Here is a 27,796-nt window from a genome sequence, read left to right as displayed (position 1 = left end):
CGCTCAGTAAACACAACTCTGCTCGAGTATCGTGTCGAACCTCGAGTCCCCTTCATAGGTAGCCAAGTTCAAGAATACTTAACCTCTCAACCACGCATCCCAACCATGCACCAAGACCTAATAACATGTGTAGCTTTCTACCTACTTTGACAAATTTGAATTCTGTCTCACTGTTGGTGAAGTTATTGAAAAAATATATTTGATTCAGTCATATGGAACATCATTTTTAAAAGTTGTGCTGGTTACAATGTACAAAACATTTTAAAAAAGCTACACTACATTTGTATTGTTGTTGTCAATTTAAAAAAAAAATAATGACATGTTTTACTGTTCAAAGATGAAAAAATGTATCCCAGTCAGATGACATGGCCTTTATAAATGTCATAAGAAACACAAACTACCATGGAAGATGTAGAAATGAGAAAGGATTAATGACTTAGGTCTTACCACTACATACAAAATTTACATACAGGTTTATAAGGAATTTTTTTTAAGCTCCTAATTATTACCATGTAAACTACAGAACACATTCTAACCACATTAACAGAATTATTGATAGGCTAATGTTTAGAATTATTTATATTTTAAATTTGTGGAGCTTCACAAAGGACAAATAGAGAGAAAAACAAAGCTATAGGATCTACTGGTTTGGGGTTTCCTTACAATGAAAATATCACATCAATATTTTATCATAAAAACTATTCCCCAATAGTAAAGACATACATGAATGTGGCCAAATATGACATTGCACAAGAAAGAAGCCCGCAAGGCTTGCTAGATAAAAGGTTTAACACAGGTGTAAGCTTAAAGATTAGCCGCAACATGAACTTGCACTCTAGCAAGCGAACCACCTGACTTTCTAAATCCCCTTCCAAAAATAAACCAAATAAAAATTGACGCTGTTGGTTGTGTCAATAAAAATTGTATGCAAAACATGTTCACAGTATTAGTAACAATTAAAACAAAAGTTAACATTGTCAATTTTTTTACATTCAATATAGAAACTTGGACATCAACATGTATTTATTTTTTAAATAATGACAACTCCTGCTTCTCTTTTTAATTAAAAAAAATAAAAATAATGCTTCACTGAAACTTGTCATTTTTTGTTTAAAAATCAATTACCTTGAAAGCTATAACATTGAACTTAAGCACTGACATATTTATATATATATATATATATATATATATATATATATATATATATATATATATATATATATATATATATATATATATATATATAAAAATTTGTGTATATTTTAAATCTAAATTTCTGCATGCTGGGAGCTGAGCATAGTTGAAATAAAGAGAGAGCAGCTTAGTTAAAACAACATCATAGATTCTTACTTCCCTATACACTGAATGTTAAAAGCATACCAACAGATATTAAATGCATTATGGATTGTTTATTTGGTTTGTGTACAAGAAACAGGCATCAAATAAAAAACCATGCCATTGCAGTAAAAACAAAACAGAAATGTCAGGTTACTATAAAAATAAAATCTACAGGAAAAGATAAAAGACAATAAAAAATAGGTTAATTTACTATTATACAAGCTGCACACATATTAAATGTAAAAAGTTCTTTTAAAAATTATGGCAAGCAAACGCAGTTATCAGAGCAATGATGTGGCTTAAGTCTCTCACCTAAGGTAGGATCAAGCTGGTCATCATCAGATAATATGAAGATAAATACTATTTATACTTAACAAAAAGTCAAGCTTCCCATCACGCAGTACGAGAGATTCACATGTACAAGACTTGATCAAGAGAGAAATAAAAAAAATGTTGCTGGTTGAACAAATAAAGTTATACAAAAACTCGACAGATTATTTATTTCAGAGAATAAAAATTCTGTTTCCATGATAGCTATAAGTTTGTTGCTTTTTTTTCAGTGAAATAAAAAAGTTTTTGAAAATGGATAGAAACATTTGATCTTACTGAATCAAAAGAGAGCAAGTTAAATAAAATCTTTAATTTTAAAAAATACTGGCATCCCTCCTTCTATCTCTTTAAGAAGTGTTGGCTAAAAAATTCAAGTCTAAACAAAAATATAGCAACAATAGATTTGGTTCAACACAGAGCTTAAACTTGCTGTCAGGTTTTTTCTTTTGGTTCATTCCAATTTTATTTTTTTTAACCAGAAATAAATATAACATGACTGCTCACTTCCTTTTTTCAAAGAAAAAAGAAAACTTGGGGAAAGAAAAAATTTATCACATAGGTAGAAAAACATACAATGTCACTATCAGGTATGCAGGCGACAATATATAAATTATATAATCTAGAGGTAAAACATTTTAAAAATATTTCCACACACAAAAAATTGTCAAAGAATATTAACAATATTGGAATTCGTAAGGGGAGTTAAAAATGTAATAATGGAATGAAACGCTTTAAAAACAGTACATACATTTTTGGTCATCAGAGAAATTATGCAGTCGGATTCATCATAAGGAATGATTTTAAAACTGGAAATGATTTGTTTATAAAAAAGTATCTTTTGGTAATGATACTGGTTCACAAATGAATTATGAGAGATGAAATAAATAACACAGAAGACTAGCTTTTAGATGGACAGCGGGGTGGTGAATGGATGGCAAGGAATTAAAAGCTCATCACCGATCCGGGGTGCTTTCTCTTGTGTGCCTGCGACGTTCACGACAGAACCGTTTGTGTGATGGCCAGTCTCGTTCCTGGCATGAGGTACCACAGTATCTGGTGGGAGAGATAAAGAAAGAGTTCATGTTAAGGGCCTTTAAGGTAAAGTATTTGCTAGCTGCCATGGCTATGAGATATAGAAATTAGCTTGTCAAACACCTGTCACCACTGGCGTAGCTAGGAATTTGGGGAACCAGGACAGAGCTTGACCTCTTTGGGGGATGCATTTTGTGTAATACTTAATATTTAATATAAAAAAACACTCATTTGGGGGGCCCCCTCCCTCCCCCCCACCCTAGCTATGCATCTGCCCATGTCAAATAGGACTTGCACATGCAGAGAATTTTAAAATTCACACAAGAATGTAAATTATTAAACAGTTTTGGGGAAAACTTGTTAGAGCAAGCAAACAGGATTGCTTCCAGGTCATGTGGTTTGCGCTATGAATCTTGATGGCCCTGAGTTTAAACCCTGCCCCCCACCATCCCCTACCCTCTTACAGGAGGTTTGGGCCAGGATGTAATGATCTCCAATTCTGAACTAACATCTGAGAAATGTGAAAACAAAAAAAATAAGTCAACAAACAGTTGAAGAACTACTACAGAAGATCACACTGAAAGATTTTTTCTAGACATGCATAGAATATAAAAATGCACATTATTTTAAATTTAAAAAAAAAACTCTCGGAAACATGACTTTCAATAAAAAGGGAAATAAAAAAGGTACACCAATTTAATTTGATACAATTAAGAGGGAGAATGTTTAAAAGGACATTTATATATGCATATTGACTAAAACCGTTGTGAATTACAACAAAAAAAGTCTTATCTTTAACTTTTTTGAGAATGAATGCATTCCGACTACGAATCTCATAGAAAAACTATAGGTATATAATTTCCCATCAAGCAATACAAGAGATTCACATGGGGCTTGTGTTTGAATCTGGACTCAAGCCGAAATGTGTTTGCTGGGCACCTAAGGGCAGCTCAGAAGCCCTCTCCCTAATGCCCCCCACACAAAGACAGGTCTAGAAAAATTATTAGTGCACTTGACATGCTATAGAAAGAAAAATACACTAAACAAAAAGGAATTTATATATATAATATTTGCTTCATTTATTTAACTTATTAGTATTTCTAAATAATGTTAGTTTTTTCTAAATCTTATTAGAAACTCATGTTTTACAGTTGTGAGTAAAATTGCTCCCAAGAATAGAATATAAACAAAATATTTTGTTTCATTCATTTTAAAAAAATTGGGGGGAAAAAAAAGGGCAATAAGTCTCACCTGACTTCCTGACATCTGCCACATATACTAAATTCCCTCAGCTCTCTTTCCATTCTTGTACAAGGAGGATAGTGACACTCATAATAAATATAACTCTCACCTAGACAGAAGAACAAACAAGATCAAATTATTTTAGTCCAATTTCCAAAGTTTTTAAAATATTTGGATTCGAAATCAAATGTTATAAGACATTCAGACAAAGCCTTTACATTCAGGCAACAATCTTTTCAAAAACAATATTTTCATTTGTTTTTTTGTTTTTTAAAGGAGAAGTTACTTTACAATGTAACTTTCACCAAATGCTTCATTGAATCATCATGTGAGAAAAAAATGGACAACCTATCACAACTCTTGGGTAGGCATATCAAGAATAAGGAAAGTGAAATGTGCTAATAGCACACACACAAATAGTTCCAAAAAGGTGGGAAAATACAAGAAATAGCTAAAATAGTGCTTGCTAGATGGGGACACATGTGTCAGTGTGATGGGTTGATTGAGTAGTTAATTTTTCTAAACTCAAAAAGGCTCAATAGATTTGATTTTGAGCTGACCATTGGCATTTACGAATTATTATTTCGCTGTCAGTAAGAACAATTTATTAGATCAGCCACTTTTAATATTTTTTTTTTATGATTAATTTGTACAGGGAACATTTAACTTTAAAAAATTGTAACGTACCTGCTGGGTCCACTACATCTCCATTGAAGTCATACCATTTATTGAAATGATGATAGTTCTGAAGAATCAAAGTTTAAAAACATTAAATCACGCCTAAGATACGAACTACAAATCAACAATCAACAGATAGATGATTGTTTTCATCCCAATCCAAATCTACATGACTCTGTATAGAGTAATGACTTTGTTTCTTAGGGCTATCATTGTTCAACACAAAGGAACCTAAATTCAATACATAACTTTCACAGTATAAATAAAAAGGTTCCCTCAAGATTCATGGGAGGAGGCAAACATGAATTCATGGCCAACATTTGATGAGAGCTGTGAGGGCAGTGTTAAGACTAACAACTTTTCGTCTAAGTCAGGACTGTTACTGTTACCTATTTAACAATGGTTGAGCTTCTCATTACAAATTATCACCCAAGACCTAAGTGAATAGAATACAATGAAATGGACAAGCTCTCATCCGAATCGCAAGAAAATGTACGCCTATTATAAGCTATCCCAACAAAATTAACTTCTAATCTTTCACTTCAGAACCAGACACAACAGAATGAGACAACATATGTTCCAGAAGCTAAAAAATGGAACTAGTGAAATCTGCCCATGTGGAGTGTCACCAGAGAATGCTGAACATGTCCTTCAAAACTGCATTCTTCATCAAGAGGCCGGAACAAGACACTGGCCCCAAAACACCCCTAAAAGTAAACTATATGGAGAGCTCCCTGATCTGGAAACTACTGCGCAGTTCATCTCATATATTGGTCTAGTCGTCTGAACGCTCCAAAAAATAATAATAATAATGAGAACAAGGAAGAAGAAGAAATTAAACTTGATAAAACAGAAGATAATACAAATATAAATACTTTTTTATCTTACTACTGAAACTAATGAGATACCGGTAAGTAAAAAAGAAAACAAAGATTTCCATTATCAGACTCCATGATATATGTTCACCTGCTACTGTGGCAGATAGTTAACTTTCAGCAATAATTACAACCACCTTTACTTTGTTACTTTGTAGACTAAATGTAAAAGTAAAAGTTCCCTTTTCAGACCTTGCAACCTATAGGGCAGATGATGTAAAGGTCATCTGTTTCTATGACCCACAGTTAATGAGGGTGTAATGTGGCCAGCACAATGACCAACTGCTTTTACTTTCTGTCACCACCTCAAAGTTGGTGCCATAGAGTAGAAACCCTAATTCTGTATTGTGTATGTTAATTCCATATTGTGAATCTTATTCACAACCCATGTTGCACCAAGGTGAACACTTTTGACCTTAGGTGAACCAGAGAGTTAAAGGCAGTCAGTCCACATAGAGATCTTGTAGCAAGCACTTGTATTGAGTCACTTAAGATATAAGCAGTAGAGTTAGATGTTTAAAGTAGTTGGTTATAGAATAAGTACTAAGTTGTGATATTCGTATATTACTGTTGGATTAATACTGACCATTCCTGGGTCGAATTGTATGGTGTATTCACTATGTGGTGTTATATTAAACTTATTGTGTCTGCTACACCCAGCGTCATTTCATTATTCAGTGATTTGTAACAAGAACCCAATGTCACCACCACGCCTACATTGATAACCACAGCCACATTCATAACATATAAAATAACACAGTGACATTTAATGGTGTCAGAAGTGGTGTAAGAAAACGACATTTAATGGTGTCAGAAGTGTCCAAAGTGCAAGTCATTTATTGTCAGAAAACGACATTTAATAGTGTCAGAAGTGTCAGCAAACAGCATTTATAGTGTCAGAAGTGTCAGCAAATGATATTTTATGATGTCAGAAGTCAGAACTGCTAACTTAAAGGATTTATGAGCACCAGAGGAACAAGTCAAGAATTTTTTTCTATTGCTGTCAGAAGTATTTTAATACTACAGTTACTTACAGTAACATTTATACGGATATTTTTTTGAAGTTGGCAAGTGAACTATTTAGTTAACACATGAAAAAGTAACTCTAAAAAATTTTTCTTACACAAATTATGACGCCACTCAACAAGCAAGAAAGCTAAAACCTGATTATTACAGACTCTACTATTTTTCTCAGTTGGTCGTTCAGCGACACATTCAACATTATAGAGATGACCTAGATCTACATTTATTGAGACCAGCACACAATTTTTCAAGTGAGATTCACGTGATCCAAGAGTGACATTATTATTATCTTCAGCTAGTCTAACACTCTAACTCTAACAGAAAACAGAGCTGAAATTGAAAGTTAACGGTGCCTACTATTTTAACTTGTACTTCAAGATTGAACTTTACATGAATTGCAACTAATCTAGAATTTATTAAATTTTTTTGACTACACACTTGGTATGTAGATCTACTACTACATGTCACATTGACCTGCCATGACACAGTTACCGTTAGCGAGCTATTTTTTCATCTGTGATGAACTGAACAATTTGAACTGTTCCTGTGCGAGCTGTATTTTCAACTTTTCCAGTTGACTACTGTCCTAAGTGTCATTTATCTGGAAGCCTGATTTATGTGGTTGTACTTTTTTTTTTACACCAGTTGAGATAGCTTTAGGAGCACAGCATTGTTCAAAGTTACTTTAACATCCTAAGCAAAAGAGATCAAACAGGCTGAGACAACCTGGATACTACAGCCTGTGTGGGTGAAACTAGACAACCGTGATACTACAACCGGTGTGGGTGAAAATCTAGTACTACAAGTCATTCAAGTCATCGTTTGAAGACAGCTGATATATGGTCAGTCGAAGTAGCTGACATATTCAAGAATCATCTACATCGAGTGCTCGTCATAATTCTAATGACACACTCATATTGTCGCTGTCTAACAGCACATTTAATAAGAGAGCGCTCTTACTCTCAGACCTCTCTCGCCGTCACTACTTATGGTCATTTTTAGTTATTTATATTTGTTTCAGCAACTGTACGAAACAGTGGATTACCTATCAAGCACATGAATTATTTATTGGATTACGTGTCAACTATATGAATTGTTTAATGGATTATCTGTCAAACATATGAAGTATCTATTGGATTACTATTGTTCAAGAACTTGAGTACCGTATCATTTAACATTGTACTGTGAATTTAACAAGTGGATTACTTATGAACTGTACCATTGTGCTGTGGATTTAGCAAGTGAATTACTTATGAACTGTACCGTTGTACTGTGGATTTAACAAGTGGATTACTTATGAACTGTACTATTCTACTGTGGATTACTTATGAACTGTAACATTGTACTGTGGATTTAACAAGTGGATTACTTATGAACTGTGGATTTAACAAGTGGATTACTTATGAACTGTACCATTGTGCTGTGGATTTAGCAAGTGAATTACTTATGAACTGTACCGTTGTGCTGCGGATTTAGCAAGTGGATTACTTATGAACTGTACTGTGGACATATTTTATGTGGAGCATCACCGGAACTTTATGTACAAGTCAAGCATCAAGTGAATATTTAAGGGAAGTAACTTTAATTACCCTTAGTATTATCAGTATTGATTAGTTCTCTTTAAACTACACCACAATTTTTTTTCATTGTTTACATTTGTATTTATATATACATTTGACTTTAGGGACTAAATTTAATTATCTATTGAGTCTGAGCATTTATATGTTTTTTCAAGTAAGCATCCAGGTATTGGTAGGGACTCTTTAGATTAATATATATATATTTATTTTACTTTTTATTTCAACCTATTTTTTATTATTATCAACACTACACTACACACTTGATACACTATGGGATATATTTTGATTTGAGATTGACAAAATTTATATTGTATATACTCTTCAAACACATTCAACTATTTTGATACTATTGATACATTGATCACTATTTATCAGACTAATAAGGCTCACATAATTGTGAATTATTTGTTGCAATAAATTTTTACATTGCAAGTGGAGATACTAAAAATACATAATCACATAATTGATCAGTAAAGTATTACATTACGAACTAGACAAAGTACCAAGAATAACTTAAGATACCTCATAACCTCAATTGTTTCGCACAAAATATATATCTACTATTACCTTCAATTACTATTTGAGCTATACTAATTATTTATCGTACAATATTCATTTACAACTACCTAGTGTACACATATCTATTAATTAACTATATTACTAATTTGAATCTTTGAAAATGGCTGAGTATGAAAAACTAATAGAGATAGTGGATAAACTAAAGTTAAAAGAAGATGATAGAGCAGCATTCATCAAAATTGAAATAGACAGAATTAGATTAGAGAAAGACAAGCAACGTGAAGAAAGGCTACATGAAAGAAGACTCAGAGAGAAAGAACAAGAAAATTTAGAGAAAGAAAAAGAACGCCAGCATGAAATAAAACTTAAGGAACATGAGGAAAAAATGGCAAAACTAGCAAAGGAAAATAAAGATAAATCAGCAAATCAAACTTCATCTCATCATCAGTATCATAGCAAATTTAGGAACTTTGACCCAAAAGAAGACACATTAGAGAATTTCATTATTCAATTTGAATACATCTGTCAAACAGCAAATATGAATAGTGCACAAATGGCTCAACAACTTCTAGCTAACTTAAGAGGTGAACCACTAAACATCATCGACACACTAACTATGGAGCAAAGAAAAGACTACAACACAGTAAAACAAAGACTTATTGAACATTTTGGCAAAACGGAGGAGCACTATCGAAAACTTTTTAGGGAAATAAAACTAGCCAAGAATGCAGATTTAAAAAGAACAATACATGACATGCGCCAGAACATGACAAAGTGGCTACAACTCGCAAACTGTAACTTAGAAGACCCCAAACAGATCTTAGATTTCTTTCTCATTGAAAATGTGTTAATAAATGTTACAGATGCAGCATTCTCATTCCTGAAGGAGAGAAAAATAAAAAATGAAGCTGAATTGATATCAAACTTAACAACATACAAAGACTCACACCCAAACATCACCATTGACAAAAGGGAATTGTACAATGTAGCTGCAACAGTGACAGAAAACCATCCAAGATCTACAAATAAATTTAAATATGCCAAGAGCATACAATGTTTTTTCTGTGGCATATTGGGTCACACCAAAGCAGAGTGCAGAAAGAGAATGGCATCAGAAAAACAACAACATGTAAATAGAAACCATAGATATGGAAGAGATAACAGAACTTTCCAGAGCTTCAGTCCTAACTATAATAGATCCTATCAACAACAATATAACAGAAGAACATGGCAAAGCTACAGTCCAACTAACAGTAGATCACATCAAACAAACAGAAGATGGCAAAACAACAGAATGTCTAGAAGAGATCAATTTCAAGATAGACAACATACTTACCACAATAACAATCATACCAGACAAAACATAGCAGCTGTAGCAACTGAAACACCAATAGAATATGAAACAGTAGCATATATACAGACAAAGGTAGCCAAATTAAAAGTGTATCCTGCCTATGTGGATGGCATTAAGGTATATGCATTACGTGACAGCGGCTGCACCTCAATCATTGTAAAGAAATCACTAGTAAAACCTGAACAGATACTTGAAGACAAGGTCACACTGACTTATGCGAATAAAGACTTATGGGAAGTATGTGAAACAGCATTAGTTTTCATTGAATCACCATGGTTCACTGGTCAATACAAAGCCATAGTAATGAACAACCCAGCTGAAGAACTAATTATAGGGAACATAGAGAATATAGTTGAACTATCAGAAGAAGCCTTAGTAAAATGGGCTAATAGTGTGAATCAAGAAAACATTGAGTTAGCATCAACTACTAATTCACATGATTACAACAATGTCAGTATACATGAAGCAACTAAACAAATGCAAATAAAATAGATGTAGAATGTCAAACTCATTTGCTAACAGAAGCATCTAAACTAAATAAAGATTGCCAAACAATTAACACACAAACAAATGATAGTGAAATACAAACAGATGAAATACAAATAGATGATAAAGATAAAGCTAAAAAACAAGAAATTCAAAATGACATTAACACTAGCTCACCTAAAGTAATAATAACAGAGGAAATATTAGCCTTGACATTTAAAAACAGCAAACAGATAGAAGTATATGATCTAGAAGTCAATTATCAGGATGTTGTATGCATAGTTGATGAAGAATCCACAATCACTTTTGTAGAGCCCAATTTAGTAGAAAAAGAAGATTATTTGAATGATATAGCCATTGTAACCTTACCAAACTCTAGAAAGATAGAATGTAAAACTGCCATTGCTGAAATCAAATCACCATTTATAAAAGGGAAAATAAAAGTTGTAATACTTGAAAATACTATCAGTCCAGTAATTATTGGATCTTATCCAAAAGTTAAAGTGCATCAAAAGCCAGTAATACATAAAACAATATGGTTTTATGACCTATCTGATTGTGATTTCCAGAAAGAAATTTTTCAAATAGTACAAGAAATAACTTGTGATTTTGGATATAAAAAAGTTTGGAAACATCCAGAACTTGGAGAGTCAATGTGGGTACAAATAAAAAACTTTGGCCATTACAAAGAGTTATTACATAAAATATATGGAACACCAATTAAGGGACTCACAATTAACATCAGTGTTGTTGACTTAATACATCGCATCTGGTAAACATTGAGCATTATTTTGTAAATATTGAGCATTATTTTGTAAACATTGAGTACTATTTGTAAACATTGAACTAGAACTAAGACTTCATTTTTTTTTAAAAACTCTATTTGTAAACAAACTTTGGAATTTGATTACTACATTGTAACCAACAATTTTTTTCACATTCTTTTGTCAACAAGAATAACATTTTTGTACTCAACAATGTAAACAAACATTGAATTTTTTCCAAACTTATTCAGTACCTAGCTTAATTTTTTTCCATGCAATGTAAACATTATTTTTTCTCATAGTATTGAGAGCAACTTGGACAAAAATTTTTTTCCACAGCTATTGTAAACAAGATTGCAATTATTTTACTATGTCATTTATCACAATTATATAACTTAGTCACATTTTTCAATACTATTGATAAAAAGGAGATTGATTCATAATGTAACTTATTTATTCAATGTCAATTAGTGTAATGAAATATTGACATACACTTGTATTTTTTTGAAAACATTTTTGTCAAACTATTCTTATGGACTATATTTTTTGTAACAATCATTGATGTAAACAAGAAGATTGTTGTACAAACTTTTTGATATTTCAAGTACTGAAAGAGACACTTGATATTATTCTTTTAAATTGGACTTACACATTTTTTCACAACAGATTAAAATGAATACAACTAAACTAGTAGGATGTTATGCTTGTATATATATGCTTGAACAAATTAATGTAAACTCAAAGATTGTATCACAACTGACACATTTTCTCAGTTAAATTTTTTTTGACAAAAGAGTTTTTTGAACTTTGTACACAATAATTATTTGATAAACAATGTAACATTAAACTTTTGCCATTACTAGCTACAAATTATTTGAACTGTCATATGGAGAAATACTTAATTGAAACATAAGGTGCATGCAACAAGCACTATGAAAGATATTTATTTTGATTTGATGTTCATACTTTTGAGCAAATATTTTGATACTTGAATTATACATATTTACTTGTGTAATATTAATGCACAACAATTTTTTATGGAGATATCAGACCTCATATTGAAGTAAACAGATACATTGAATTAATAACAATGATCATTAAACAATTTGATGTTGAATTTTGACACATATTTTGAATTTTTCTATACTTATCACTTACATATTGAGACTTACTTGTAACATTTTCTACATGATTTGTACATATTGTACTATTGGTGTTAAAAAAAAACCAGACTTCTAACATTTCTATAGTGTCAAAGATTTTTTATAAATAGATATTGTGAATAAAAACTTGTATTAATTTTTCATATTGTGACATAGGAGATTGTCATTGAAATTTTTGTCACACTTTGCACATATTATTATGAAAAAGACTTGTAAATATTGAACACATTTGAACATTGATGTATATATTAGAACTACATGTAAAGAATTATTTGGGATGTTAAGTATTTGACTCAGAGAATTATTTGAATTGCCTTACAAGAATATGATGAATTAGAGAATTTTGCCCTTGTATGAATTTTTTTGATTCAGCAAATATTTTGTGTAACACCGTCATATTATATATTTTATTGCAAGTTTGTAGTTCTATTTGAACTCTGCAATTGTACATTTCATAGACCCCAAGAATTCCAATTGATCCTACTTAGGATAATTATGTCGTCAAGCTGAAAAAAATTTCTTCAAAATTTTTTTCAAAAGGGGGGTGATAGGTAATGTCACCACCTCAAAGTTGGTGCCATAGAGTAGAAACCCTAATTCTGTATTGTGTATGTTAATTCCATATTGTGAATCTTATTCACAACCCATGTTGCACCAAGGTGAACACTTTTGACCTTAGGTGAACCAGAGAGTTAAAGGCAGTCAGTCCACATAGAGATCTTGTAGCAAGCACTTGTATTGAGTCACTTAAGATATAAGCAGTAGAGTTAGATGTTTAAAGTAGTTGGTTATAGAATAAGTACTAAGTTGTGATATTCGTATATTACTGTTGGATTAATACTGACCATTCCTGGGTCGAATTGTATGGTGTATTCACAATGTGGTGTTATATTAAACTTATTGTGTCTGCTACACCCAGCGTCATTTCATTATTCAGTGATTTGTAACAAGAACCCAATGTCACCACCACGCCTACATTGATAACCACAGCCACATTCATAACATATAAAATAACACAGTGACACTTTCCCTAACTAATGTCAGGTATACATTAAAACTGGGTGAATTTAGAAGCGGCCAAAAGATCCCGAAATTAAAAAATCCTATTCATCACTAGGATTTGAACCCGGGACCATGGTTTGGAAGCCAAGTGCTTTATCACTCAGCCAACGTACCTCCAGACAACTGTTAAGTATAATAAAAAGTCAAGAGAAAAATAAAATAGAGGGCTGAATCATTTATTGAGTGACATACTCAGACCACAAAAACACTACATCAATGTTATAAACACATTATCATTAGGTCAGACACACATAAACACTGTCACCACAATATGATACCTAATTACCCTGAGTAATTAAGTAAATAAGGATCAAAACATAAGGCACACATTTTAGCACTTTGCTCTCCTTTCTCCCATTGATAGTCCTATATAAATATACTAGCCAGATATGACCAGCGGCCTGAAGAATGTTCCATTTACACTCTTTTACTTTGCCATGAAAATAAAAGTAGAGTGAAAATGGGTTTACCCGTTCAGCCACCATATTCATATCAATTATAAAATACTGTGAAAACAAGTTCTCCTGATTTGTTAAAAAGTTTTGTACTTTAACAGAGACACGATTAGGCACTATTTGTCTATTTTTAGGGCCCTCCAATTAAAGGGAGAGACATTAAACATACAGCATGGCCTCCGACATGATCTAATGAACGTCTATGCCAAGTTTCATCACGATTTGTCTAATGGTTTTGATTTTCATTCGGGACATACATACGCCTGATTTTGTGCTTTATAATAAAGATTATACTGATTCTTAAAAAAAAGAGCAGTACCATTTCCAAAGGGTCTCCCAACAACTGAGTCACTGTGATCCAATACAAGCTGTTCTCCCTGTTCTTACTGTGTGCCCCAGAGCTCTCGTCTTGCTGCTGTAGCACCGTGCAGTCATCCTTGACCAGCTCCAAATTGTCTAGACGATTGTCCACAGTGACGTTGTTCTTGTGGACCACCTTCCAACCTGGCGCTATGCCGCCTTTATGCCGTTCCCTTCAACATGAATATTTGCATTAGTTACATTATTGATGTAGAATGACAATTGGTATGTACTGTTTCTATTTTTTTAAAGTACACGCAAAAAAGGTGATAATGTATCTGAATAAAAATGTTACTTTCATTTACAAAAAGTTAACATTCTGTATATCAGTGAAGCTCAAACTACAGCCAGCGTAGCCATATCTGCCCCGTGACATGATGCTATCCAGTTTTCCTTTCAGACCTTGCTATCCATAGGGCAGATGATGTAAAGGTCATCTGTTTCTGTGGCCCACTGTTAATGGGGGTGTCAATGACAAACCACTATTACTTTCCCCAACAAATTTCCAGTACCCATTAGAGCTGGGTTGACTCAGAGGAGCCCTTAAGATCCCAAAATTAAAAATCCCAGTCATCACCTGGATTCAAACCCGGGACCCCCGGTTCGGAAACCAAGCGCATCACCACTCAGCCACAGTGCCACTAATCCACCCCCCTCAAAAACTGAATAGCTTAGAGGCGAGCATGTCAGAAATATAACCCCCGGACTGAAAAACATTGATCTTCGTTGGGTGTTTCTATTCTAAGCTTACCATAAATAAAATACAAGCATGTAAAGTTTCCAAGAGGCATGTCAAATGTATTTGTTTCTATGTTCAGGTGGATCATTATGTGAACACTTCTACACTACCCAAATACTAATAAGAGAAGGGTGTTAACAATCGATAGCAAATCCACCAGCAGTTGAATTTCAGACCTTGTTTTGACCATCTAGCCTTTATCAACAGGCCGCTACAGTATAAAAGCTTGAAACACAATATCAACTACTCACCAGAGAAACTCGTGAAGATACCTCCCGTTGCCACGACTCTTTCCAATGTCATGTGCTATGGCGTAAATGCGAGCTCCGTTTCCGTTTTTATCTACTTCCACTCTTGGCTAAGATCAAATTGAGTGAAAACAACATGTTAAGCAATGAAGTGAAAACAGAACATCACAAATAGGCAGTTTTAGTGTGTTTTTTTTTTAAACAGTGACAAAAAAAATATAAAAAACTACTTTAAAAAAAAACAACAACAACAAAGCTTATATTAAGCAGAGTTGTATCAATTAGTTTTGATCAGTCATGTAATTTAATTTGTAATTCATCTAGACTAACAATAAAAAAAAAGCATTTATTTTATTTAAAAAAATGGTGGGGGATGACCTTAATATGAACTCATTCCTCAAGCCAACATTGTAACCACTCTGCTGTGAAGTTCTTATGAACATAAAAGATTGTAGAGTTATCTATTGTTTGTATCGTCTCGTCGTATTTCATGTTTATATTCATTAAGACTTAAAGGACTACCAATAAAGGAGACCAATTCAGCTTTTCCTTGTTCAAGAGTTACCAAACAAATAACTAATTACCAATAGTTAATTTTGTTCGAGATACCAAACAAATAACTAATTACCAATAGTTAAATAACTAATTGGTTAATTTTTAAAATTGATTCCTGTGTTGTCAGGTAAAAGAAATAATTGTGCAAATTTTCAGCTTGATCCCAGATTGAGGGGTTGAAGAAATAACCTGTTCAAACTTTTTACCAGACAGGCAGGCAGAGTGAGTTGATATAAGCTTTATAAAAATGTATAAAAAGAGGCTAATCCAAAATATGGTGCCCTCATACCATACCGTACCATATATTTAGATATTTAGGTCTAAGAATTTGTACATCTGATTATCCCCACAACTTAATGAAAAAATACAGTTTCACTAATCGTCATTTGAAGCCAGAGTAACGGTTCAAGATGCCCATTATTATCACAACAAAATCTGCTACTTTTTGCAGACAACAATAACATTTGTTTTCTATATGTACAAGAAACTTACTTCTATGGCATGTTGTTGTACGATGCTGATGTCTCGCTCATCTAACAGAGCATATTTTGACTGTAGAGTAAACAATTGAAGACATTGTCAGAATAAGATGACACATGGCAATCAATGTCTAAAGACACTGATCTTTCCATTCCAATCACTTTTTACTCACAATCCCAGACTTTATAACACAAACTATCTTCTGGTGGATTCAAGCATTGGGTTTTAAAAAGAAATCTAAATAATTATAATTGAACTGTTAAGCATTTGTCCAAGGCAACATTTTGTGACATATATGACTGTTCCTAAATGAAATTGAAAAATATAGATTCTAAAATCAACCAATCAATAAAATTAAATATTTATATAATTCTTATACAAATGATATTAAGTTTTAATAATCAATACTTTAGAACACAATATAGAGTGATAAAAATGAAACTTTTGTCCAAATTTGTTATTTGAAATTCTATCTAAAATGTTTGTAAACTGTTTGATATATATTTTGGATGTTCCTTCAAAGTTGAAGATAATTTACTTCCTAGTCCAAACCTCCCGCAGGACGACAGGGGATGGGAGCGGGCAGGGTTTGAACCTTGAACCATGGATAATGCAGAAATTGAAAGACAAATTTCCTTACTAAACAGACAATAAAGATTATTATTATTAAATCCGAATGACAGTCCAGCGCGCAAACCACACAACCATGCAGCCAGCTAGCATTCAAGAACTATTGCCACACTTTTTTTTGTAATAACCAATAAATCATTCAAATTCTAATATTGTCATATTTTAAAAGGTAAAATAAATTTTTACTTTAATTATTAGCTTTTTTAAAGATTAAAGACCTTCATTCAAAACACAAAATAGGCGCATTGATGTGTAAAATCTAGCCACGCATGTTAATGACAGACTTAACTCTTTCAGTCCAGCATTACTCTCAAGGAATATCTTTGCTAGCTCTAGTTAGTGGGGCGTATTTCATAAGATAAGAATAACTTGGTATATATAATATTTATTTCACTATCTTTTTAATGTTAAACTTTTTATCTCTCTTTATTAGGCTTGTGTTTGTATAATTTGTAAGTTACGATTTATTGTTTCATGTATTTTTGCTCCTTTATTAAACTGAATAAATTATATCAACTTTTATTAGCTTATCAAATATTGTATCAAATTTCAACAATTTTAAAACATTTGACAAAAATATTAATAGTGCTCTAGTCCTGCGTCCTCAAAGCATGTAATCAAATATATTTTCCTTTTCAATGTTTTCCATTTATAGGTGGTTAAGTTAGACAAAGAAGTAAAGTACTAGATATAGTTCTACAACAAGTTATTATTAGTACCGCCACAGTCTCATCCCACATGTGTCACATCTGTCACATAAATTGGTCTTGTTTTGTAGTCTAGATTTAAAGCTTACAATTGAACATCATGAATCATGGTCACAGGTTGTTTAGCATGATCATTTCAAAATGTGTGTGTTTGTCTGCTTTTAAATGTTAACTTTTAATGTTGCTCAATCAGAATCAATCACAATCATATTCAATGCATTTGAGCTGGACAATTATATAACAGCAAGACAGCCATATAATATAGTACTACTATTGCATAATTTATAATATTTATTAATACTACTGGCAGTTAACATTGATATTGACATAATAAATGATATATATATATGCAAATGTAAAGGTTGAGTAGAAAACTAAATAGATCTAATCTAGATTCTAGATCTATTATATAGAATATTATAGATCTATCTATATAGATATAGATCTAGTATAGTTTATAACAGTGGTTCCCAAACTTTTTTTGTCAGGTAGACCCCTTGCCATGTTTTCTGGTTTTCGGTAGACCCCCTTTGTATTGCATTTTGCAAATTCATCAACTCAAATATTTTTTTTAAACATAGTTTCAAACTGTAGTGAGTGGAAGAGAGAAAAAAGTCACTGAAAGCTACATTTTAAGTTATAGAGATCTTTTTTTATTGATAAAATTCCAATTTAAACCACTTAAAATAACAATTAATAAGTATTACTGGAATCACCAAACACATTGGAAATGTTTTGTTTTTTTTGCAGGTTTATCCTCCGCTGCTATGGATATTATGTTTCATATAGTCCCTCAAACATTAAATATTAATTGATTAATTAATTAGCCTTAAATATATCATTGTACAAATTTCTGCAAAGAGCAGTTTCTTTTTATTTCTTGATCTTTCACATGTAGCTCAACCGCAGACCGTTTTCTCTAACAGGAGAAGGGACGAAGGTGACTGTAGTCTAAGCCAGTAAGCTTCAGGCAGGCTCGTTAGCATAGCCTTCACTTGCTACCCACCAAGCAGGAGGAAAACCCATGTTGCCTTGCAGCTATACCCAAATATGTGAAATGTTTCGTGGGTCAACCCTAAGAAAATAAGGAGATGTTGACCCATAGGCAGTTTGTAGCTCACAGCGCTACACCCTGTCAGCCTGTGATGCAGCTGATCCCAAACAGAATATGTCGTTTTCAAAGAATTGCATAAAAGAAGCTTTTAATGTTATAACTCACTCCACTGATGTGCCCTTGTATTGCATTGTATTGTTGCTTTTAAAAGAAATTCTTTTAATAATACCATTTCAAGATTTGTATAAGAGTTTTTCCAATTTCGCTATAAGTAAAGAGATATTGTAACACGATAACAAACCATCATCTTCTCTATATGAGGGCGAAGAAAGATTTTGAGGGTCTATTCTGAACTTTATCTTTGAGTATTCGAAAGTTTTTCAAACATTTACTAAATCATTTTTTCAGGGTGGCATCGTCTTAAATGATCCTCCACTTCAATTGGTTTCATATCACCATAAAAATATCAGTTAGGCAACCGCTTGTTTGTCAAGGAAGGAATGAATCCTAATTTTAAATAAGCAACTCTGTACAGTCTATATTTCTTTTTGTTAAACATTAGTTGCATGTAGACAAAATTAAGCTATTGAAATAAGTATTGAAATTAAATGTACATCAATTTTTTTTTGAATAGCAGTATAAATGTTTAAAAGATTAACTAAGGTATAAATCATATATCTAGTGTATGAAATAATTACATAAAAGTTACGAAGACCCCATTGCCCATTGACATCTCATAGACCCCCAATTTATTTTTCCACTTTTGTAGACCCCTTGAAAGTCTTGTTAGAACCCTGGGCGCTGCCCTGGGGACCACTTTGGGAATCACTGCTCTTTAGATTTAATACTATATAATAATAATAATAGATCTAGAATCTAGATCTATTATTAAAAATATCCACTGTTATCTAATTATCTAGGTCACTGGAGTACTAGATCTAGATTACTCTAATTCTAGAGACGATTAGTGACTTAGTGAGTAACTTAGTCTATTAGTAAAAAAAGTATTAGATCTAGAATCTAGATCTAGTTCTAGTAGTAGATCTACTCTACTAGTCTAGTACTACGAGGTGACTACTAATTAACTAATACTAGATTGTAACTAGATCTAGATACTAGTAATACTAGATTTAACTAGTAACTAGATAGATCTAGATAACTTTAAATCTAATAAAATTTCTAGATCTAGACATAGATCTACTACATCTAGATGAAAATTACCTTTCCAGCTACTCTTCCTAGCCTGAGAATTCCCAATTTTAAACCAGACATTTGTAACTTGTGTAACTTTAATTAGTTTAAATAATGTTATCCACTGGCTCACTCACACTGGCACTGCTTGTGTTTAGATTTTTTTTTTTTCTAAAAGTTTGTTTTGTTTAGATTAAAATTCGTTGACGAACTGATTCGCTGATCCGACTAGTGGACAACTCTGATACCAGTTACACATCATAACAATAAGCTCAAGCAGTGAACCACAATATCATGACAATAATGTCGCCGGTCGTTTGTCAAGACAATAAAAATATTGTACACAATGGCGAGGGTGCAGGTGTGTAACACTGCACGAACTGTTTCCCTCATGTGTCAAAAAGATGAGAATCCAGCCAATGAAATTGAGTGAGTCAAAATTACAAACACAGGGCTCTTACTGCTTATCGATCGGTGACACACTTTTGTCAGAAGGAACATTAACTCTGGTGGAACAGAAAAACAAAAATACATTAATGAGTAATGTCCCTTTTAATGTTTGCTAAGAATATAGGCCTGTTTAGATAATTTAATTTATTTTTGCAAACATTTAATATTTCTTTCTTTAGCGAAACAAATTGAAAGAGCAATTATTTTACAATGTAATCTAAAATATAAGGGTGACATCTAGATCTAGTTAGACGTTTGCAGTATATTTTTAATGATTGTCTCGTCTATTTTGAAGTATATACTTTTGTAAGGAAAGGAAATATTCTAAATTTAGAATTTACAAACGTGAAACGACCAATGAAATTGATAGGCATTTTCTTCGAATGGATACTTGGTACACACTATGTGACTATAAATCTAGAGTCTAGCCCTAAAATAAACATTGTTCTTTAAACATTTTCTTATGTGAGTAATATTATATAGATCTATAGATTATGAGATCTAAGATCTAGTCTAGATTTAGATAGAATCCCAGTTATTATAATCTAATGTTTGGGCGTTGGCTTCTACCTAAGTAGATCTACTAACTACTTCTAAGTCTTCTTTAACTTCTAGATTCTAGAATCTAGATCTACTGAGTGTCTACTCCTAGTCCTTGGTCCTAGTCACTAACTAACTTGTCTTGTGACTAAGTCAGTCTAAGTCTAGTCTCAGTCTAAAGTTAAGTCTAGATCTAGTTAGTCTTAGACTTAGACTAGTTAGTCTTAGTCTTAGTAAGTTACTTAGTTAGTAGTCTTACTAGTCTTAGTCTTAGGTCTTAGATCTAGTACTCTTAGTCTTTTATTTTTATCAATAAATATTTATATTATAATTATTAGGTCTAGATCAGTAGATTATAATTATCATTATAGAAGATACATTAAGATACTAGATAAGATAAGATCTAAATCTAGAATCATACTAGAATGTCTAGAATAGATCTAGATCTATCTACTCATCATCTACATCTAATATTCTAATAGTTACTAGATTAGATCTTATAGTATAGTAAGTCAAGTAAGTGATAGTCACACATCTAGAATCTATCTAGCCTAGGCCTAGGACTCAGAGTCTAGTCTACTCACTCAATCTATCTAGATTAGTCTAGAATCTAGTGAATCTAGTCTTTTCAATCTTGTGTTTTTGTCACTTTGACTTTGTCACTGAGTTTGTGTCTTGTCTAGAAAATCATTGTCATAATCATAATGAATAATTTTATTTCAGAATATTATTAAATATAATATACTATTACTAAATAGAATTTTTTATAGATCTAGATCTATATAATCTTAAATAAATTTAAGTATAATAGAATTACTAATTAGTAATAAGATGTTTAATTTATATTTCTAGATCTTTCACAATCTGTGTCATTTTACAGACAATCTTTTCCCTTTGCAACTTCTTGTGTGACTTAAGAGGCCTATCCTTGATGCACAGGTCACAGGTTGGGCATATGTAATCACCAGGCCCTGTTGCATTTTCACCCTTCTTTCTGCTGCTGTTGTGTAATGTGTATGGCATCTGCAATCCCTTCCCCTTCCTTTATTATTTAATTATAATTATTATGTCTCTCCATACAATAATACACATGGATTTATCCAGTCACAATACAGTGCCACTTTTTTCCCAGCTGCTAGTGACACTAATGTAGATTTTGAAGAGCTACATGTTGCATTTGCATACATCCGTATACACTCATTACACTGTAAAAGTGGACAACCTGCTTTCTGTTATATCACCATACAGAATGTTTGGTGGAAGTTGACCTACTGGCATTCTAAGAACGTGGCCAAGGCATCTACTGCTGATAACACTGTGCATGTCCTGGCACCGTGCTCTTCATAGCACTTCCTTATTGGTTATTTTATCTTGCCACCTTATTTTTAAAGATTCGCCTAAGGCATCAGAGGTGGAAGACATTCAGCTTTTTTTCTTGCCATTTGTAGGTTGACCATGTTTCACTTCCGATAGCAAAGTGCTCATCACACAGGTCCGGTAGACTTAGGCCTTAGTATTGTTAGTTAGCAATATGTTGTCTCACACTCTTTTCTGCAACTGTGAGATGATGCAAATTGCTTTGGCTATCCTGTTGTTAATCTCTTAATCCAGTTGAGCATCGCTGGATATGATATAATCTAGATTTATTATTCTAATTATAGACTGATATATATATATAAATTATCATTTACGGATGATAATAGTACATTAAAATTAGATCTAGATCTATATAGATCTACAACTACATCATGATAATAATAATGATTATAATTGGTATTTAAGCTAAAAATTGATATTTATATATCATTATTATTTCAGGTTTTTGTCATGGCCTTTGTCTCACCACGTAAGGTACTAAGAGCCAAACAAGCCCCTCAGATCTCACAACCTGAAAACTCCCAGTTCAAAAGTGTCACCTTCTCAGATGAGACCATTGAAACCTCCATTGGCGGAACACAGCGTATCGGCAAGATAAAAAAAGATTTGCTTCTTCACTTTGATGTGTCTTCCTGCTTGAGCGGAGCATCAAAATTGACCACCCAAAGCTGCGATACTGGCACAGCCAGCAAGGCAGAAAATGTGTCTGTGGGTAAAGAAAATAAAGAGAGTGTATCAGATGCTAGCAAAACAAAAGCCTGTGAGACAGCTGTGTCTACCTCCGCCAGCAGTAGTTTGTCTTCCAAAAGCAATACTGAGACATTTCAGTCTCCAAGCACACGAATAAAACCTACCATTGGCAAATCACGTGTAAAAGAAAAATCAAGTGATAAGCTGAATACTACTGTTGAAAAGAAAGAAGGCACAAACAATGCAAATCTTAAAGCTAACAGGAATTCCAAAGATTTTCTGGGCAGTAATGATAAACTTAGTGATCACAAGATGGATGGTACAACATGCAGTACAACTCCCAGAGTCAAGAGAAATTCCAGAGACTTTCTTGGCAGTAATGATAATCTTAGCGATCACAAAATGGATGGTACAACTTGCAGTACCACGCCCAGAGTCAAGAGAAATTCCAGAGACTTTCTTGGCAGTAATGACAATCTAACTCCTGGCAACAGAAAAAATGATGGCACAGGAAACAAATTTCTAAAAGTCGATAGAAACTCAAAAGATTTTCTCGGCAGTAATGATAATTTAAGCAGTAAAAAGTCAGATGGCATGACCACAAGCAACAGAACTCCAACGGTCCAACGAAATTCCAAAGATTTTCTTGGCAGCAATGATAATTTAAGTGAAAAAATTGAAGATAGTTCTTCAGGTTTGATATAATTTTTTAAGCAAGATATTTATATATTATATATATATTATATTATATTATAAATATTATATTATTTCAAATTAATCTATGTGACAAGTATTCAGTTTCATATTGATAAATTTTATATTGAAAAGATATTTGACTATTCCTTTTAATATGTTTTATACTTTACAAATCTAAAATGAAAACATTGTCTAAAAGATTTCCTTGAAAAAAAAATTTTTTTATTTTTTTTGGAACGTAATTATTATTTCTTCACTGTTTGATTAAATAGGTTGAATTTAACTAGTGCAACCATGTTTTTCTATAGATTCAAGCCTGAGTGTTAAAGATAATCCCAGGAAAACCATGGATCACATAGAGAGTATCGCATTGACTCCTTTCCAAGCACCACATGGTAAAAATGCTCGCAGGCACACGCTGGAAAGTAAACTGTTCTCCACCCCGGACTGTTTTCACGATGTGAGCTTTGACAGGGCCAAACTGTTTTCTACTTTGAATCAAGAGGACCAGGTTCAATCTCTGGCTGATGGAGAGGACAGTTGCAGCGTGGTGGTAGCTGTCAGAGTCAGACCATTTTGTGAAAGGTTTGCCGTGTTTGATTTTGGTTTAATGCAATTAGAAAGCTAACATCTGCTGTTATTAGTGCACACAAGGGGATGTTACCATTACACACCTCTAGGATGTGTAATCCTACTACACAACTCTATGATGTTATTACTACAAATTTTGTTACTTTTGAGGTGACAACTACACACCTCTATGATGTTACCTCTATACACCTCTATGATGTTACCACTAAACACCTCTATGATGTTACGCACTAAACACCTCTATGATGTTACCTCTATACACCTCTATGATGTTACCACTAAACACCTCTATGATGTTACGCACTAAACACCTCTATGATGTTACGCACTAAACACCTCTATGATGTTACCACTAAACACCTCTATGATGTTACCACTAAACACCTCTATGATGTTACGCACTAAACACCTCTATGATGTTACACACTAAACACCTCTATGATGTTACACACTAAACACCTCTATGATGTTACCACTAAACACCTCTATGATGTTACACACTAAACACCTCTATGATGTTACGCACTAAACACCTCTATGATGTTACACACTAAACACCTCTATGATGTTACACACTAAACACCTCTATGATGTTACGCACTAAACACCTCTATGATGTTACACACTAAACACCTCTATGATGTTACACACTAAACACCTCTATGATGTTACGCACTAAACACCTCTATGATGTTACACACTAAACACCTCTATGATGTTACACACTAAACACCTCTATGATGTTACACACTAAACACCTCTATGATGTTACGCACTAAACACCTCTATGATGTTACGCACTAAACACCTCTATGATGTTACACACTAAACACCTCTATGATGTTACACACTAAACACCTCTATGATGTTACACACTAAACACCTCTATGATGTTACCACTAAACACCTCTATGATGTTACCACTAAACACCTCTATGATGTTACCACTAAACACCTCTATGATGTTACCACTAAACACCTCCATGATGTTACCACTAAACACCTCTATGATGTTACCACTAAACACCTCTATGATGTTACCACTAAACACCTCTATGATGTTACACACTAAACACCTCTATGATGTTACCACTAAACACCTCTATGATGTTACACACTACACATTTTTTTGCTTTTGATGTTACCACTACACATTTAACATATTTCTTAATTGTAATTCTAAACCCTTGCCCGCTACATTATCTCACATCACCTCTTTTCTTTTAAAACTGTCTGTTCATAATCTCATGGGTATCATCTTACTTTCTTTTTTTTTTTTGTTTTGTTTTATCACCTTAACTTTCACTGTTAAGAGAAAGCATTTATTGAATCAATAAAAACAGATTTCATTTTGGTCTGATTTTAAAAATTAAAATTTATTTTTTTTTTTTTTTGGTTTTTTTTTTTTCACATTTTTTGTTTTAAATGTCAATAGGAATTAGAGATTTAGTGTCAAAATTTAATCCAACAGTGCCTCAAAAAAGTTTTTTCCCCCCCTTTATTTCTCACTTATTAGTACAGTAATAGATTGCTTTACAACAGAGCAGCTATAGATTTGAATCCTGGTCAATATCAAAATTTGAGGGCAATTTAATTTATTGGCATAAAATACCTTCATATAGCGTTGGTGCTCTGAAACTTACACTAATAAAAGAGGAACTTTATATAAGCATCTCCTTTGTATTTTTATATGCATCACTGTAGTTCCCAAACTTTTTCCTTAACGGAACACTTTGCACATTCTGATTAGTTAGCGGACCACTTTGCTTATTTTTACAGAGATTAACTCACGTGGTGGCCTACTAATTAATTATTCCAGTAGTTCGTGGAAGACTAGGGTTCCGTGGAACACAGTTTGGGAACCACTGATGTCTGTGATAATTAAGTCATTTTTGTGTGATTTATACAGTAAACTAGATAATACTTGCTCTTTTCTTCTTTCACATTACATATTTTACTAAGGATAAATTTGCTCTATTATTGCAAAATATATTTTTTTTTGTAATTATCCAAGATTAAATAATTTTTTCTCTCATGCTAGGGAACTTCGAGATTCTAACTGCAGATGTGCCGTCCAAATGCAGGGCAACGAAACAACTGTGGTGTCAGATACTGGAGCCACTCACCGTTTTGTTTATGATTTTTCCTTCTGGTCTCATGACCAGAGCTCAGGAGACTACTGCGATCAGGAAGCTGTCTATGCCAGGCTTGCACAGCCACTACTGGGAAAAGCCTTTGAGGGCTACAACACTTGCCTTTTTGCTTACGGTCAAACAGGGAGTGGGAAGAGCTATAGGTCAGACATTTTTCTTGTGCGACTTAAAATTTCAATAAAAAATATATTATGATACATATATTTATAATTATTAAATTAAAACAACACCATGTACAGCAGTAAGTCAGGTGTTTAGAAACATTATTCTACATTGTACTATTTTTATTCACATGGATACAATATAATTTTGATGATGTATTTGACATGTAAGTGGATATCATACTAATGAAGAACTAGAAATGGTCTTTGTCATTTTGCCAGCCACACAACATGTGCTATTACATAATAAGCACATAGAAATACGTCTGCTGTGCCTTTGACAATCAGCAATGACTAATTCCTAACCAGCATTAATCTAAATTTGTACAACACCAATTGTGTATTTTAATCATTTGAATAATGGAATTTTTACTTGATTTGATTTAAAAATAAAACATTTTTACATTATGCATCACCATTTTACCAATATTTTTTAAATTTAATTTGTCATATAATTCATTGCAGTATACTTGGGTCACCCACTGATGTTGGCATCATTCCAAGGTTTTGTTCAGACTTGTTTAGTCGTGCAGATATGCTCACAACTAAGAAAAAGGTGAGTCCCGCTTGATTTATCTGGAGTTCTTTAAACATAAGGAGTTTGTAGTATGGTAAAGCACTCTTGTGATTGAATACTTGTAGAAAACAAATGGTGTTTGACAGCAATTTTGAGTCCGCCTAGCTTCAATGGATACCAGGCATTTTCTGTACAAGATATACTTGATTGTTTACTGTGCTTTCCCTTTCATCTACATATATATATATATATATTTATAGCTTTTATATAGCGCTACTTTCATGCTTATAGCATGCTCAGAGCGCTTTGGTCCAATCTCATTTGTGGACCAGTGTGGGGAGGGGGTATCTAGGAGTTGGTTTTCCGTGCTGCCTTTAGGCGCTCCATTAACACAACTCTGCCCGAGTCGGGTGTCGAACCTCGAGCCCCCTTCTAGGTAGCCAAGCCAAGTTCAAGCATACTTGGCCTCTCGACCAAGCTTCCCATCCATACCTTAATCTTTTGGACCAATGGGGCACCACATTTGAGATCTGTCAACCATTTTTTCTCCACTGCTCATCTTTCATCTTGAGTTGAATCTCTTTTAATGGTAGGCCAGTCCATTATTTATGTTGTCTTCACTTATATGCCCAACCTGCGCAGCTGTGTATCAAGGATTGGCCTCTTTAGTCACACAAGAAGTTGCAAAGGGAAAAGATCGTCTCTCGAGACGTAAAATGCCACACACACACACATGGATTTCTCTGTCTGCCTTTT

At 33.1% G+C, this 27,796-nt stretch overlaps 2 protein-coding genes across 2 annotated transcripts in view; one reads left to right on the top strand and one right to left on the bottom strand.

Annotated features, from left to right (window-relative positions):
* Positions 1–1,243: 1,243 nt before the first annotated feature.
* LOC106050468 (zinc finger MYND domain-containing protein 19-like) lies at positions 1,244–20,336 on the bottom strand. The gene is made up of 7 exons (XM_013205439.2): positions 19,896–20,336; positions 16,296–16,355; positions 15,252–15,358; positions 14,221–14,434; positions 4,630–4,687; positions 3,952–4,051; positions 1,244–2,721 (listed from the first exon to the last, which is right to left on the bottom strand). The coding sequence occupies exons 1-7, from the start codon at positions 19,944–19,946 to the stop codon at positions 2,622–2,624; spliced, it is 690 nt and encodes a 229-aa protein (XP_013060893.1). The 5' UTR covers positions 19,947–20,336; the 3' UTR covers positions 1,244–2,621.
* Positions 20,337–20,663: 327 nt separating this feature from the next.
* Positions 20,664–27,796, top strand: part of LOC106050457 (kinesin-like protein KIF14) — a 28,035-nt gene continuing 20,902 nt past the window's right edge. Inside the window, exons 1-5 of the mRNA XM_013205429.2 lie at positions 20,664–20,780; positions 22,674–23,616; positions 23,927–24,203; positions 26,251–26,505; positions 26,989–27,079. Coding sequence (XP_013060883.2) covers positions 22,683–23,616; positions 23,927–24,203; positions 26,251–26,505; positions 26,989–27,079 — 1,557 coding nt within the window. The 5' untranslated portion in view covers positions 20,664–20,780; positions 22,674–22,682. The remainder of the gene's footprint in view (positions 20,781–22,673; positions 23,617–23,926; positions 24,204–26,250; positions 26,506–26,988; positions 27,080–27,796) is intronic.

The sequence above is a fragment of the Biomphalaria glabrata genome, chromosome 9 (assembly GCF_947242115.1).
Source record: "Biomphalaria glabrata chromosome 9, xgBioGlab47.1, whole genome shotgun sequence".
NCBI classification, from domain to species: Eukaryota; Metazoa; Mollusca; class Gastropoda; family Planorbidae; genus Biomphalaria; species Biomphalaria glabrata.
The sequence above is the reverse complement of the archived record's forward strand: the minus strand, read 5'-3'. Positions and strand labels throughout refer to the sequence as shown.